Source organism: Ranitomeya variabilis, chromosome 8 (genome assembly GCF_051348905.1).
Source record: "Ranitomeya variabilis isolate aRanVar5 chromosome 8, aRanVar5.hap1, whole genome shotgun sequence".
Classification (NCBI taxonomy): Eukaryota; Metazoa; Chordata; class Amphibia; order Anura; family Dendrobatidae; genus Ranitomeya; species Ranitomeya variabilis.
The window spans coordinates 173,232,315-173,249,964 of record NC_135239.1 but is presented as its reverse complement, the minus strand read 5'-3'; the positions used below and the strand labels follow the sequence as shown (position 1 = coordinate 173,249,964).

General features: G+C 42.2%; 1 protein-coding gene across 2 annotated transcripts in view; it reads right to left on the bottom strand.

The window, feature by feature from the left end:
• STAB1 (stabilin 1) overlaps window positions 1–17,650 on the bottom strand; it is a 191,501-nt gene that overhangs the window by 29,632 nt on the left and 144,219 nt on the right. For both annotated transcript variants that reach the window (XM_077276156.1, XM_077276157.1), the window contains 8 exons: window positions 12,472–12,519; window positions 12,307–12,384; window positions 10,892–11,038; window positions 9,125–9,250; window positions 8,203–8,262; window positions 5,876–6,052; window positions 4,466–4,552; window positions 83–229 (listed from right to left, as the gene is read on the bottom strand). In XM_077276156.1, coding sequence (XP_077132271.1) covers window positions 83–229; window positions 4,466–4,552; window positions 5,876–6,052; window positions 8,203–8,262; window positions 9,125–9,250; window positions 10,892–11,038; window positions 12,307–12,384; window positions 12,472–12,519 — 870 coding nt within the window. The remainder of the gene's footprint in view (window positions 1–82; window positions 230–4,465; window positions 4,553–5,875; window positions 6,053–8,202; window positions 8,263–9,124; window positions 9,251–10,891; window positions 11,039–12,306; window positions 12,385–12,471; window positions 12,520–17,650) is intronic.

Below are 17,650 nucleotides of genomic sequence, written 5' to 3'. Positions count from 1 at the left end.
CCAGGGTTCAAGACGTCTGCTCTTAAAATCTCTGTATCGACAAGGAAATTAGATTTCCAAATTCATTGACTTTGTTACTTACTGGAGACTTAAATTCTATGAATTCATCACAGCGAGCACCAAGATTGGGCGGCTCCAACAACTGATCAATGCCATGTGCTATTCCACCAGCAAACTCCATGTCTCTTTGAATGATTTTAGCATTATTATCATTCACCAGAATTTCCCCCTGCAACATAAAAAGAAATAGTCATGATGGATGCAACCTACATTCGGATTTGTTCAAATACTCTTTTTTTTAACAGTCATAAAATAATAATATATGTTTGTGGGTGAACACAGTGGGTCTAATAAGTCTACACGCCTTTGTTAAAATGTCAGTTTTATTTTTCCATGTACAGTAAATAAATCATACTAAGAAGAATTTCAGAACTGTGTAATATCTCCCATAATCTGAATATCATCCGGTGGTTTACACTACTGATGGTAAACGTTAGGCAATTGGTGATATTTAAATATAATTATATATATTCTTTTTGTAATATATATATATATATATAAATATATAATAAAATATATATATTATAAAATATATATATAATAAAGTATATATATATATTATATATATATTATTATATAGATTTTATTATATATATTTTTTTTTATTATATATATATTTTTTTTATTATATATATATATATATATAAATAAATATATATAATAAAATCTATATATAATAAAATATATATAATAAAGTATATATATATTATATATATATTATATATATTTTATTATATATATATATATATATATATATATTTTCATTATATATATATTTTATTATATATATATTTTTTATTATATATATATATATATTTTTTTTTTTTATTATATATTTTTCCTGCGCTCTGGCAAAAAAGTCTCTGTGGGCCCCGTTAACACATACCACGATGAATGATGCACAGATACGGCAGAGAGATATAGGTATAGTAAAATGCCAAAGATTGCACTTAATTCTTACAATACATAAGTGATATCTATTGTAAATTCTACAATAGGTCAGAAACCGGACAGTATAGTCCTCCATACAGTATTATGGGCACCGTATAGCGCTCCATACAGAATAATGGGCCCCATATACTGCTTCATACAGAATAATGAGCCACATATATTGCTTCATACTGTGGGGCCCTGGTGCCAGTGCCACCTCATCAGGGCCTTGGCACTTAGCTAGGTGCGCCGGGTGCAGACGTCAGCCCTGAACGTTTCAACTGTTAAAATAAACTGAAATCTTCACATCCTTAGTGGCTCACTCCCACCAGCGTATAACACGGCTGAGTGCTATGCGATAAAGCATTGCATAGCGCTCGGACCAGTGTTACACTATGGGGCAGCTCAGATCTGTGTTTATTTTCTCATGCCGGTTCCGTATGAGAAAACAATCACAGCGTGTCAAAGGGTTCGCGGTAAACATCGTGCTGCACTCGGATGTTTGTGCCGAGTGTCGTTAACATATTGCATCTGATGCTCTCGCATCAGATGCTATACACTAATGTGACTCCGGCCTTGAACAAATACTTTGTGGAAGTACCCTTTGAATTAATTGCAGCATTGTCTTTTTTTGTAGGGGTCTACCTGATGGAACATCTAGAATTGGCAGTCTTTGCCCAATCTTCCTTGGAGTAGCGCTACAAATCTGTCAGATTGTGGGGCATCTTTTGTGTACAGTGCTCCCTTCAGGTATCCCACAGATTTTCAATTGGATTCAGGTCTGGGTTCTGGCTGGGCAATTCTAATCTCTTCTGGTGAAGCCATTCTTTTGCTGAATCTACAGGATTTGGAGCGTTGCTTAGTTTGTTGTGCTGAAAGGTGAAATTCCTCTTCAGTTTTTTTAGCCGCGGCCTCAAGATTTTGTTGCAAAATTGACTGAAATTTTGAACAATTCATAATTCCATCCACCTTGAATACAGTCACAGCTCCAGCTGCCAAAAAACTTAGCCATAGCATGATATTGCCTCCACCATGCTTCACTGTGGGAATGTTTTATTTTTTTGTAATGCATAGGGTTGTTTTTTCCCCCTTTTGGAATTATGGCCAAACAGTAAAACCTTGGTCTAATCAGACAATAGCACATACTTTTGACAGACTTGATCTAGGTTTTGACAAAACATAGTGGGGCTTGGATGTTTTTATTTGTAAGAAAAGACTTCCGTTTTGCCATCCTACCCCACTGGCCAGACATATGAAGAATACGGGAGATTGTTGTCACATGCAGTACACAATCAGTACTTGCCATAAATTCCTGCAGCTCCTTTAATGTTGCCGTAGGCCTCGTGGCAGCCTCCGGCACCAATTTTCTTCTTGTCTGTTCATACATTTTTGAGGGATGTCCAAGACGCCCTCCCTTCTTTTGTTTTACTCTTCCCATTTGGCCAAGGCATTTTTAATTAGTAGGAGACTGCAAGATGGGCTCCACCTATTTTTGCTCTCAGTTCACAATTTAAGAACATTTGGAAGGTGAAGTTTTTTTCTTTCTTAGCTCCTTTCACTATGCGTTGGCCATTGTTGCTGTGATGATGTGCCTGTGGGATGGTGTGGCCTGGAATCATGGGGGACTCTGTTTTGCTGCACAGGTTATGCAGGGCACCAGTTCGCTAGCCCTGATGCTGCCCTATCGGCGTGGGTTGGAGTATGGTACCACGACTTTAAGGTCAGGGACCCACCGAGAGCTGTGTACTGACTATTTAACATGAACCTAAGGCCACTTGTTTCTATTATACTTCTCTTCTGATTGTTCTGCTCCTGGTTTTGTCTTACAAATACTTAATTCTGAACACAACCATATCCCCAATTGTAAGAGAGAGTTCACACATATGCGACCAAATTTTTTTTTTTCATTTATTTTGCCCTCAAAGTGATTTCAGTGTATTCCTCAACGGATTTAAACACATTTTGATGGACATCAAAAGGTGGAAAAAGTTCTGAAATTATCCTTCTGGTATGATTTTTTATATGTGACAAAAACCTGACATTTTCACAGGATCAGGTTAGGCATTTTAAATCCACTGTAACGCATCGGGTATTCTAGAATATGTATGTAGTTTATTTATGAAGATTTCAGAATAATGCAATGAATACACAGGATTCAGTCGGACGGGCACGACCAATTAGCGAAGCGTGGTTCAAATCCCGCGCCAATTCGCGGCCGGACTGCGCCTGTCGCTGATTGTTTGCGGCCGGCCACGACCAATCAGTGAAGCCAGGGCCGGCTCCAGGTTTTTGAGGGCCCCGGGCAAAAGAGTCTCACAGGCCACGTAGCATATAACGCAGCCCACATTGTATATAGCACAGCCACGTAGTATATAGCAGCCACGTAGTATATAGCACAGGCACGTACTATATAGCACAGGCACATACTATATAGCGCAGCCTACGCAGTATATAACACAGCCACGTACTATATTGCACAGCCACGTACTATATTGCACAGCCACGTACTATATTGCACAGCCACGTACTATATTGCACAGCCACGTACTATATTGCACAGCCACGTACTATATTGCACAGCCACGTACTATATTGCACAGCCACGTAGTATATAGCACAGCTATGTAGTATATAGCACAGTCACGTAGTATATAGCATAGCCACGTACTATATTGCACAGCCACGTACTATATTGCACAGCCACGTACTATATTGCACAGCCACGTACTATATTGCACAGCCACGTAGTATATAGCACAGCTATGTAGTATATAGCACAGTCACGTAGTATATAGCATAGCCATGCGGCAATAACCCGTGATGATGTAGCGGTCTTGCGAGAATGCCGCAATGCATTCTTGGGACCGGAGCATCGCGAGGAGCGGCAAAGACTGCCGCGGACGCCAGAAGGTTAGAATATAATGATTTTTTTTTATTATTATTTTTAACATTATATGTTTTTACTATTGATGCTGCATAGGTAGCATCAATAGTAAAAAGTTGGTCACACAGGGTTAATAGCAGTGGCGTTATGCCGCAGTGTAACGCAGTCCACTTAATGGACTGCTAAAACGCTATGTGGGCACTGACTGGAGGGGAGTAGGGAGGGGCCAATTCGCGGCCGGACTGTGCCTGTCGCTGATTGGTCGTGGCCAGCTGGGCGCGACCAATCAGCGACGCGGGATTTCCGTGACAGACAAACAGACGGAAGTGGACCTTAGACGATTATATAGATAGATTATGATAGTCTAATGTGCATGTAGGGCTTAACTGAGGGGCTTGGTCTTATAAAGAGCAAATGCCTGCTGTTAATTTTATGACTGCTAATTGTCCTATCCTTTGGACTTGAGAGCTGTATATACTTACCCCATTGCGGTTCTACCCATGGACTCCCAGAAGCAATGTTTTCAGGTAAGTAAATTTGCCTTATTTTACATTTGTATTCTGTTGAAATTCCCGGTGAATGGATACTCACAATGTTGGTTGAGCTGCACTGAAAGGAAACCATTGAACCATGAAGTGTCCTATGTGATCCACTGCCAGTTAGATTTGCTGCCAAAATCTAGAGCAATGCAGATAAAGAAGGCAAAATAAAATTGTTGCTAATTCCAAAAATAGCTTAATGTAAAATGGCAAACACACAACAATTGAAAAATATAAAGAAATCTCCGTAATGCGAAGGGAATCAGCCGATTTTCCTCCTCCTCGTTAGTGGCCTGTGTCTGGCTGTAAGACAACTGACTGCAGCAGAAACCTCCAAAAGTTCACTAAACCCTAACGTTAGTTCCATCTTCATTTGGTGTCCAAAAGAAGCTGACCAGCAGAGGATAAACCTGCTGAATTTCTACACAACTGACTGCTTCAGAATCATGCAGAAAGTGCTTCAGATGAACAGTGATGACGACCATATTTATTTTTTAATTTGCACATATATTTTTCAGAACTATGTTCCTTATAATGGCCTAATATAGAACTCTTACAGCTTGTCAATACACCCCATAATGAGGCCATGCACATCGTTTCCACTACCTCCATTCTCCTTATTTGGGCCAAAGGGGGCTTTTGGGCCTCCCTAGGCTCCGGGACCTGGGTGCAACTGCAAGCACTACACCCACTATAGTTATTCTGCTGATTGATACTTTACAACAGTGGCTTTCCCAGTCACGTGCTGTGCAAACAACTGCGCCAAAACTACATTCAAGTGAATGGGACTGTGTGCCATTCTACTAACTATAGTGGTCAAAAACATTGCTGTGTAAGAATAGTAGTCCTAACAGTTGGCTAGAATAAATCGATTTAAAGGGAATCAATAGGATCAACCCCACAAACTGCTTATATTGACATGCAGGACTCTTATACACTTTTATATCATCTATATGTTGCTGCATTCCCAAGAAATTAGCATGTTAACAAATATATAAGCTGTGTTACTGCCTCCCGAGGTTGTTTCCCCACATACCACCAGCCTCTATAGCTCGACTGATAGTTCACGGTCTGTGTGACATCACACACCAGGCAAGGAAATCAGACAGTGAGATTAAACCAAAGAGGCAGGTGCTGGGTAGATTACAACTTGGGGAGGTAAAAGTTTGGATAGTGCTCAATCACACCTAGAGCGCTTAACACATAATTTGCATTTAAATTAAAACACTGATTTCTTGGGAATGCAGCAACAGATAGAAGATATAAAGGTGTTGATGGATTCAGTTTTTCAAAGATGCCCAAATAAAAGTTTGTGTATGTTACTGATGGATTCCCTTTAAGAAATATAGAAAGTCAGAAATCTGGAAGTCTGTGTCATCTGTCAGTCTGACTCTATTGTAAATTGTGTGGAGCTCAGAGAGAATAGACAAGTCATCATCAGGTATATGCACAAGATGTCTACCTTTGTATCCCTGATAATATGAACTTTTAGATAAGCCTCCAGCTTGTCTCGATGTTCTTCATGATACAGCCATATTTTTCGTTCTTTGGGAAGAGAATCAAAGGCTTTATCTGTAGGCCACAACATTGTGATTGGTTGGTGGATTTTATCCAGAACGGTAGACATCAGATTGGAATCCTATCAAAATAATAAAATAATTATAATAGACAAACATAAAAATAAATATTTTTGATCTTCCCTTTAGTAGTGCCATGTGGGGGCACTGCAGTGCTCAGCTCCACCTACCTGACTCAGAGGCTCAGATTAAGCCGAGATATGGATCAGTGCAAGTTACACTGATAATTCTCCCTAAAAAACCCTATATATGTAATGTACCTGCTCTGCCAACCTTGTCATGTTACCGGCAGCATTTTCAACATGTCAGGTAGGCATGTACATAATTGATCTGTGCATCACAACTTGTCCTATGTACTAGGAGACGCAAAAAAACGAATGCATTTTAAAAAATAATTCAATTACACCCTGACAGTGGAACACTACATAAATGCACGCCCAACTGGGAAACTAAGGGTGGGTGTTGTGTCCCCCAATGAAGACTACGGAGAAACAAATTTTACGTTGAGTATCAAAAATTTAATTTCTCGTCTGTTTCTTTGAGGGACACAGAGAACCGTGGGACATTCTAAAGCTGTCCCTGAGGTGGGAAAATAAATAATATTATGATATTACCACCAAATTCTTCACTCTTGGTCAGGCCAAAGTCTGAGCAACTGCAAACTGCAAAATCTTCTTGCCAAGACTTGCCACAGCAGCACAGGTGTGGACCCTATAAAACTTGGAGAAGGTACAGTATGTACTGATGACCAAGTAGCTGCTTTACACAGTTGGAATACCGAAGCCCAGTGGCGAACCTCCCAGGAAGCTCAGCCGCCAGCGTAGAGTGCACCTTAACCCTAAAAGGAGGCACCCAGGCCTTAGCCTGATAGGCCTGAATGATGGCCATTCTAATCCAACAAGCAATAATTGTCTTAGAGGCAGCCAGGCCCCTGTGAGGGCCGTTTGGTATGACAAAGAATCAGTCCTTCTAAATGGAATAGTGATAAATCACACCATACAGTCCTGACAACATCTATTTTATGCAGAGCCTTCTAGATCGGATAAGAAGGTGCGGGACAAAAGGAAGGCAAAACAATGTTCTCGTTAAAAGACAAAATCACCTTAAGGCCCCGTCTCACATAGCGAGATCGCTAGCGAGATCGCTGCTGAGTCACAAGTTTTGTGACGCAACAGCGACCTCAGTAGCGATCTTGCTATGTGTGACACGTACCAGCGACCAGGCCCCTGCTGTGAGATCGCTGGTCGTGTCGGAATGGCCTGGACCTTTTTTTGGTCGTTGAGGCCCCGCTGACATCGCTGAATCGGTGTGTGTGACACGGATTCAGCGATGTCTTCACTGGTAACCAGGGTAAACATCGGGTTACTAAGCGCAGGGCCGCGCTTAGTAACCCGATGTTTACCCTGGTTACCAAAAAAAACAAACAGTACATACTCACCATCTGATGTCCGTCAGGTCCCTTGCCGTCTGCTTCCTGCTCTGACTGAGTGCAGCCGTACAGTGAGAGCGCAGCACAGCAGTGACGTCACCGCTGCGCTCTGCTCTCACTGTACGGCTGCACTCAGTCAGAGCAGGAAGCGGACGGCAAGGGACCTGACGGACATCAGATGGTGAGTATGTACTGTTTGTTTTTTTTGGTAACCAGGGTAAACATCGGGTTACTAAGCGCGGCCCTGCGCTTAGTAACCCGATGTTTACCCTGGTTACCCGGGTGCTGCAGGGGGACTTCGGCATCGTTGAAGACAGTTTCAACGATGCCGAAGTCGTTCCCCTGATCGTTGGTCGCTGGAGAGAGCTGTCTGTGTGACAGCTCCCCAGCGACCACACAGCGACTTACCAACGATCACGGCCAGGTCATATCGCTGGTCGTGATCGTTGGTAAATCGCTATGTGAGACGGGGCCTTTAGGGAGAAAGGATGGAACAGGTCTCAACACAGACCTGTGTTGAGTGTATATTCGATGGTGATCCTTGCCTTTACACGCTACTTTCTTTGTTGTTTGCTCATATTTCTTTAGCATGTGGTCAGTGATCCCATTCACTTATATTTATAGTAGTGCCCTCAGTTTTTGTCTCTACGGACCTATACAATCCATCGCTGCAGGCGAGCATTATGCTTTCATTTACATCACTCGTCAAACAAAATATTCTGAATTGAGTACATTATGTAAAAAGAATAATAAAAAAAAAAAGCGAAATAAAGCAAGGATTACCTGCAAAAGTTGGATAAATTTTGAATACCCGTAGAAATCCGCAACTTCACTTATATTTAACTGCAGATAAATAAAAAATATACATATTCAAACACAATATACCATACACCACATCCTACAGGTTATCATTTATACCCAGAGGTCTACAAAGCGGACTTAAAGTAACTGTCTGATATAGAGCTGCAGATTCCTTGCTTTAACAGAGAGATCAACCACAGGATAAAATAAGAAATGTCTGACTTATGAGAGGACAACCCGGCTTCAGATGCTCATTGATTGACCTATAATATAGATCATTCAGTGAGTTTAGGCTGCCATTTTTCTCGGCAGCACAGGCTGTTTACACAGGCAATGCACTGCTGAGAACAATGATCTTTACCTTACGAACAAGCTTCTTATCAGTTTACACTTCTAGATTATTGTGAAACGAGAGTTCCTAGGGACATTCACGATATTTATTATTGTATTGATTAAATAAAAATTAAGAGTCCTTTTAATATATCTTATGTGAAGAATCTCCTTCTGAACAGATCATTCATTCTCAACATTCATAATTCTGGCTAAAATCTGTATTCAGTGAAGAAGGAATGTTACATTACTGAGATAGGAAATGACAGTTGGTACTGATAAGGTTGTATGTAGCGGGGAGGGGGAGGAGCTTGAGGCAGAGCTCCTCCCTCCTCGTGACCCCGCCCCTCTACATATAATCTCATCAGTACCAACTGTCATCTGAGCTTTCTCACTCTTTAACTACACTCATGCTCATTTTAATAGCGTATTTATACAGTGATTAAGACCAAACTTTTCAAAGTACATACACCAGCCCCATCAAATCTTAGATATACAGTTATAATGTACAATCTGGCGACAGATCCGCTTTCATCTTAAGTATTAATATAAATACAGTAGATCATACACTTACCATATTTATACTACTGTTCATAGGAACTTCTGGGATCAAAACCTGGTCAATAATGTGAATGACTCCATTTGTTGCTATTATATCACTTTTCGTTATTCTTACAAAATCATTTAAGTACACTTCACCCTAAAAACAATCAAAAAAGAATTTCAATAAAATTGTGTATCAGGGCATTAATTATATTAATGAAAATCAGGAGTGAAGTAAATGAGCCCGAGCCCAACAGGGACCAAGGTTGCAAAAGCCAGCTACAAACGATCATGTGCATGTGCAGTTTCATTGCTCTTTAAAGGGGTTGTCCGGTTTTAAGCTACAAGTCTACAGTCACTATATGAATTCTCACATTGCGTGCACTTTGAGGGTTTTCCAGTGCCTGCGCAGGGAGCATAACTGTAAGTATGTGATTTGCATACAAGCAGTCACATGCAGACTAGACTGTATCCAGCCTTGCTCAAGGTAAGTGTATTGAGTGAGACCAGATACAGTCGGAATGTGGCTGGAAATCCGCAAATCACATACTTGTGCCAACATGACTGCCTGCTTCCGGCGCTGGCACTGGAGAATCCTCTTCGTGCGCAGTGTGGGTAATGTGAAAATTCACAAGTCTGCCATCACAGAGTGTCTGTAGACTTGTAGTTTAAAACGGGACAAACCCTTTAAGGTTAAACTAACCTGAGAATTTATGCAGCACCTATGACTCAAGATCAGCAAAAAGGTTTACAAATCGTGGTCCAGCATGTCGGTACTCTGTGGCAGCTAGACCAAGTAGCGCTAGGTTCTTCTGCCAGAACTCGAAGGTCAGCATCCTGGGCGCCTCTTGTGATTACAAGGTCCCATGACGTACATCATGACTCTGCCTGACGTCTAGTGACTAACCCTCACACGACGTCATGCCAAAATACAAACGGTGGCTGAAGAAGTTTGCACTAACTTGGTCAGACTGCCACTGAGTACCAATGTGGACGCCAGACCGGGGACCTGCAAATCTTTTTGCTGAACTGTACGTCTGACTGATGTCATCTGCAGTCCACGACGTTGCATGTGATCTAATGTATTGTATTGGACTGCAGCTGTAGCACGATAGTAAAAGAGGATGTCTTAACTGGAGGCTGGATCCAGCAATCTGGTCAGCGCATACAAGATCGATAGAAAAGAGCTTGCAAGCACTATGCTTTTGTATGGGAAACTTAGATAACAATGGCTGACCGTTGCTTGGCTGACATGCATGCTTGGCTCAGCCGACAGAGATCGAGTAAGCCACTGCCTGACACGTCTGGTGGCAGCTTGTATCCCAGAATAATAAAGGGGATCACTAATCCAACATGTCTAACCTTTGTCTCCTCTGATAGATGAAGTTAGGGTGGTCCCTGACAACATTTATGGGTTTGGACAATGTTAATGTGTATAGATGACAAAGTGGTTGTGCACCTTTGGGGACTCTTATTTCTTACTTAATTGCATGTTCTTGGGGCTAAAAATCATTTTTGCAGTTGGGTTGCATCAAGAATGTTGCAATGTTTTCCTTCTATAACCTCTGTTTTGCCACTTATACTTCCCATTTAAGAGTCCACGGCTGTTAAATGACAATATCTAATCCCAAATATCCACATCCAAGGCACAATCGCTCTCACTCTCTTCATAAAAGGTGATAAAATACAGTATGAATTATTGTTGGTTGCACAGAAGATGCAGAAACATCACATTATTATTACTATTATCTTTATTACTGTAAGTATATTACTATAACTTTATTATTACTTTACTTACATTCTTTGTAGAAAATCTTATGGTACCACCAGGAATTGTAGTTAAAGATGTTATTTTTTGAAGGTCTTCAATAAGAAGCTTTTGACAGCTTACTAGGTGATGTCGGAGTAAATGGATCAGAAGATTATTTTTCGTCCACTCTGCAATCTGAAATATGATATACAGCACAAGAGTTTCTCTCCTGTAGTAACACGGCAGCGCAACGCAATGATCAGATGCCGAGGACGTGGATAATTCATGATCACTGGGTGTCTCACTAGAATGTGCAGAAGACTAAACAAAATAATTGGAAATCTGTCTGGCAGAATAGGTGTACAACATATGTCTACAAGTCCCGAATTACACGCACCATTGCTACTAACACTTTCTACCAGGAATAAGCATTGTATAAGGCTGGTTATACACTAATTCAGCTAGCAGCTACTTCCCCGAAGCACCCCCAATATACATGTTAAGCATTTATGGCGTCTGGATGAATAGAGGGGAGAAAGATACTGCCAGAAATCTTCAGTGGAGGCTTATTGCTTGAAATCCAACCACCCGATTCTCATCTCCCCTGGCATCTGCCGTTGGGGGAGAGTCTGGAGTAACCCCAAATATTTAGGAGAATTGGTGGATTTGGCTGTCTGTGAGATTACTAGTATGATATCTGGGCAAATAATTAACTAATACAATGCTGGGCAAATAGTAGAGTTATGATTATCAGTAGACCATATGGTATATTTGGATAGGCCGAAATGTGTCTTGAGACATGCTTATTGACTATAAAAAAATCCATTTGCGCTTATTGACCGACCTGATTACAGAGGCCTATAAACAATGATGGGGACAGAACGATCATTGTGTCTCCATACGGTATCATGTTATTGGCAGCAAATTAGTCGTTTATGTGGGACGACGTTTTGCCAATAACAATGATTTTTTTTTTTGCCGACATAAATGATCCGATCACAGAATGAATGAGCATTTTGCTCGTTTTTATCAGGTGATCGCCGGCATGTTTACGCATGCAGATAATTGGGAATAGGAGTTAAAATTCTGATTTAGGACAGCCAGACTATGGGAACATTTTAAGTCCAGGAAACAATACCCTTTGTCGATACCGTTTTCAAGTGCTCATTAGTAGAGTTGGTGCGAATCGATTTGCAGGATCCACGTCAGTAATCTGTGGTCGTCATTTGGGAACCCTGAGAACTGTCCCATCCGTGGCTCTTCTGTTGATTAGCTGTCCTGTCGCGACATCTTTATACACGTTAATCGAAAAGTAGAGCCGTGGATGCCGGGGGACATAGGAGGCATTTCTCAGGACTCCCATCCAATGGCCACAGATTACTGAGCCCTGGACTGAGTCCTGTGAATCCAAACTACCCACTAGGAGAAGTAGAAATAAAATTCTGCCACCGTACAGTTCTTACCTCGGTGCTGTTTACAAGAACCTGGTTTTGTGGGACAAATGCAGTAAAAGGTCCGTCTCCTACTGGAGCAAAGTTACTCTATGACAAAAATGACAAAAGTGACAAATTACAATATGTTTCCTAATTGTTTACTGTCCGTTTGTATTGTGTAATAATATTACTGACCCGGAGAAGAGGCTGGAAAACATGAGATTCTGTCATATACTGAAGCACCTGAAAAATATTATATTAATATATGATAATCGTGGTAAGGAAGCATTGCCAAGATGCCTGCAGGGCAATTATCTGGAAAAGCCTTCCAATTTATTACTTACATGACAACAATGAAAATTAAAGATCCTCTTAATAAATTCACATCTCTCAAGTTTAATAGTAAATCTGGACTTCAGAGAAAAGGCCCCAAACAATGTTCAAAATTTTAATTTTAATTTAAAGACACAGGGAACACTTTCCCAGTTCAAAAACCCGACAGATCTGGCTCACGGCTTGTGGTCATGCGGGGTAATACAGGACTTTGGGCTAATACAGGACTTTGGGCTCAAAATTATGTAATTTACTCAACAACACCTCACCAATTACGGTATGTAATTTATAGGACCTTTTCAGATAAGTAGACCCTAGGAAAATTGAGACACAAAACTGGAACTAAGAAACCACTCATTTTAAAGAGCTTGATAATGAAAATGAATCCTTAGGATCAGTGTTAAACTGGGTTGGCCAAGGCCCACCAGTAACATTGATTGATACTTGGAGCCTACTGTTCAGTTACATAAAAAAATACCTGACCCTAGTACATAAATATGCTTTTGCATCTATGTAATATTAACTTGGGTAGCTTGTTTAATGACTGATTAGATGATACCTTTTTCTGAAAATTGTTTATTAAGTGTAATAGCTCTACTTATTAGCAATCCTTCACAGGGGCCTACCGGAGGATTCTCCTGTCCTCTTGTGGGCCAGTCCGAGACTGCTTAGGACAGACGTAGGTCATCAATATCATATTGGTGGGGGTCCAACAATGGTCACCCCCACCAGGCAGCTGTAATGTTACAGAAAGGATACCCATAGTATACATTTTACAATTCTGCGTTTTCATTTTTCCATCCCCTTTTTCTAAGAGTCTTAACTTTTCTAATTCTTTTCAATACAGCTGTACTAGAAAATTGGTAAAAAACACAATTCTGCACTGTTTTTGTGTTTGTTTTTTGTTGTTCATTGTGTGGTAAAAAGTGACTTTGCACACGACTTTCTGGGACAATAATGACGGTGATACCAATCTTGTATAGTTTTTTTTTTTTTATTAAAACTTGTAATAAAAAAAAAAAAGTTTTTCGTAATCATTTAATGAAACCCATAACTTTATTTTTTCATATATTGACCTGTGTGAAAGCTTGTTTTTCTATTTTTATTTATTTTTTTAATTTGCACCGCAAGTTGACATTTTTATTGATACCATTTTTGCGTGCATACAAGGTTTTGATTGCTTTTTATTAATTTTTTTTAGGGACGTGTGATGACTGAATAATGGCTTTTATGATAACAGTTAATTAATTTTATATTTTGATTGGATTTTTACAGGCATAGGTGGTAAGATGTTATAAAGATGGGGAATAATTAAAATTTTGATTTCATTTTAATTTGGTTATATATTTCTAAAAACATTTTTTTTAGCCTTTTACTCACCTGGCAGGAATTTGAGCCTGCAATAACTTACTCGCTTGTCCTATATGCTGCAATGCAACAGTATTACATGATATAGAGAAAGTGATGTTTTCCCATGAAGCCAAAGGCTGGGCTTCAGATAAGTATCTGGATGGCAGAAACAGGGGTCTTCAGCCTCAACTGCCATGGCATGGCATCCCGCAATTGGGTGTTGGGGGCCAATGGAAGCATGTGCAGCGCCCCAGAGTCCTGGTCGTTGCAGTACTGATGCTCCGCCACTAAGGGGAGTGATGGTACGTCTGATGGCACTGAAGGAGTTCATCTGAGCAGGTATCACAGACACCAATACACTTCACAGTCTGGCCTCTAGGGGGAGCTAAGGGCGCTATGTATTAGGCCACTCCTGACAATCTGGTAAAACTGGGGATCGAACAGGCAACATCCTGTGGCAGAGGGTGTTGCGGGGAGAGACTCAGGGGGGTCCTTGTCAGGAGTGGGATCCTGGCAGAGACCTAGCACGAGATAGAGAGCTACGGAGCTGCGCCTGCCCCACGTGCGGCAGCATCCTAAGAAAGGATAAGAAGCGAGGTGTATTGAGGGTGAGAAACGAGATCAACGCAACAAGGAGAAACACCAGTAGGAGTCGTGCTGTAAAACGAGGCAACATCCTATTGAGGCGCGTAGCCGGTGGCCAGAACGCCGAGGAAGTATTAGGCTCCAAGCAATACTTCAAACAGAGGCAGGACAGTTGATTTTAGGTTGGCTGTCTCACCAAAATCACCTAAGAAGACATAGGGGGCAACAATTGGAGAGGGGCGACTCTAGGGTCCCGGAAGAACTCCAGGCCTACCCGTCATACGGGTGCGTCCTAGCCATATCATCTGGGGGACGAAGCAGAACATCTTAATCGAGTTGTGAGGGAACTTCAGAAACAGACACAACAGTTGTGGGGACTATCCTGTAAGCCCAGCAGGGGAGGACCACAACACACAAGCGCTAGAAGGTAGGCACCGATTTCCACCTGCAAAGAGAACTCTGTAGGTGCCATCGGACCGGCCGGACTCTCACCGCCCGGTTAACCGTATTTCGGACTGAGGATCCTGAAGCCTTCAGTAAAGAGGTAAAGAGACTGCATCCCTGTGTCCTTGTTATTGATTGCATCTTGCACCACACCTCGAACTGTTGTTTCTTTATTGGACGCCCCTTAGCAGGGTCACGGGCCGGGGTCTAGCCACCGTGACATCGACAGAGCCAGAAGAGAGACCCGGTACTGGGGACTGTGTGGCCCTGCGTCAGTGGGGGCGCTCCAACTTGGCGTCACGAACAGGATCCTACTTAAGCCCGAGGATCGGGTCATGTGTGCCTTGGAACTGTGATTGAATTGTACTTGGACTGTGACTTCTTGCCAAGACTGTGTACTGTGTCATGATTCCCAATGGCAGGGACACGGGCAAAAACGGACTAGCTCTAGGAAGATGGTATCTCAGGTAACCGCGATGCTGAACCTAACACGCAAATAAAAGTAGCCAGGGGGTGTGCCTACGTTGTATCCCTAGACACCTCGCGCCAGCCGGAGAGCTAACTACCCCTAGAAGAGGAATACACAGACCTGGCTTGCCTCCAGGGAAACCCCAAAAGTTATAGTAGCCCCCCACATGTAATAACGGTTAGGTAAGAGGAAAACACAAACGCAGTATGAATATAGATTCAGCAAAGTGAGGCCCTCTGACTAGATAGATGAAAATACAAAAGAGGACTTCGCGGTTACCTCAAAACCCTAAGCAGCCATCCTGAAACTACCTTAACTCCGTTATCAACTCATGACACCGGAGTAGTAATTTCAGATCACTAGAGCTTCCAGCAGCACGAGAAATATGAATGCATGCTGGACAAAACAAACACAAAAAAAGCCAAAGATTCAACTTAGCTGAAATGCAGACTTGGAGCAGGTAGCAAGCAACAGAGATGCTCTGGTAACATTGGTTGCCGGCACTAGAGTGACTGAGAAGCCAGACTAAATAGGAAACTCCCAATTTCCTGATGAAAACAGGTGCACTGGAAACACAAGACCAAAGTCAACCAGTACCACCAGTAGCCACCAGAGGGAGCCCAAAAACAGAATTCACAACAGTACCCCCCCCCCTTAAGGAGGGGGCACCGAACCCTCATGAGAACCACCAGGGCGATCTGGATGCGCCCTATGAAAGGCGCGAACCAAATCAGAGGCATGAACATCAGAGGCAGTCACCCAAGAATTACCCTCCTGACCGTATCCCTTCCATTTAACCAGATATTGAAGTCTCCGTCTGGAAATACGAGAGTCCAAAATCTTCTCCACAACATACTGCACAGGAGCAGGAGGCTCAACAGAAGGAACAACCGGTACCTCGTACCTCTGCAACAACGACCTATGGAAGACATTATGAATGGTGAAAGATGCTGGAAGGTCCAAACGAAAAGATACAGGATTAAGAATCTCCAAAATCTTATAAGGACCTATGAACCGAGGTTTGAACTTAGGAGAAGAGACCTTCATAGGGACAAAACGAGAAGACAACCACACCAAGTCTCCAACACGGAGATGATGACCCACACAACGATGACGATTAGCAAACTGCTGAGTCTTCTCCTGAGACAACTTCAAATTGTCCACCACATGACTCCAAATCCGGTGCAGTCTATCCACCACAGAATCCACTCCAGGACAATCCGAAGACTCCACCTGACCAGACGAAAAACGAGGGTGAAACCCTGAATTGCAAAAGAAAGGAGAAACCAGAGTAGCAGAACTGGCCCGATTATTGAGGGCAAACTCTGCCAACGGCAAAAAGGCGACCCAATCATCCTGATCAGCAGACACAAAACACCTCAAATACGTCTCCAAGGTCTGATTAGTTCGCTCCGTCTGGCCATTAGTCTGAGGATGGAACGCAGATGAAAAAGACAAATCAATGCCCATCCTGGCACAGAACGCTCGCCAGAACCTAGACACAAATTGAGATCCTCTGTCAGATACGATGTTTTCCGGGATACCATGTAAGCGAACCACATTCTGAAAAAATAAAGGAACCAACTCCGATGAAGAAGGCAATTTGGGCAAGGGTACCAAATGAACCATCTTAGAAAAACGGTCACACACCACCCAAATGACAGACATTTTCTGAGAAACCGGGAGATCCGAGATAAAGTCCATAGAGATGTGCGTCCACGGCCTCTTCGGAATAGGCAAGGACAACAACAATCCACTAGCCCGAGAACAGCAAGGCTTGGCCCGAGCACAAACATCACAAGACTGTACAAAGGTACGCACATCCCGAGACAGGGAAGGCCACCAGAAGGACCTGGCCACCAAATCTCTGGTACCAAAAATTCCAGGGTGGCCCGCCAACACAGAAGAATGAACCTCTGAGATGACTCTACTGGTCCACTCATCTGGAACAAACAATCTCCCAGACGGACAACGATCAGGCCTATCAGTCTGAAACTCCTGCAAAGCACGTCGCAAGTCTGGGGAGACAGCAGACAAAATCACTCCATCCTTAAGGATACCCGTAGGCTCAGAATCACCAGAGGAGTCAGGCTCAAAACTCCTAGAAAGAGCATCTGCCTTCACATTTTGCGAGCCCGGCAAGTATGAAACCACAAAATTAAACCGAGAGAAAAACAATGACCAGCGCGTCTG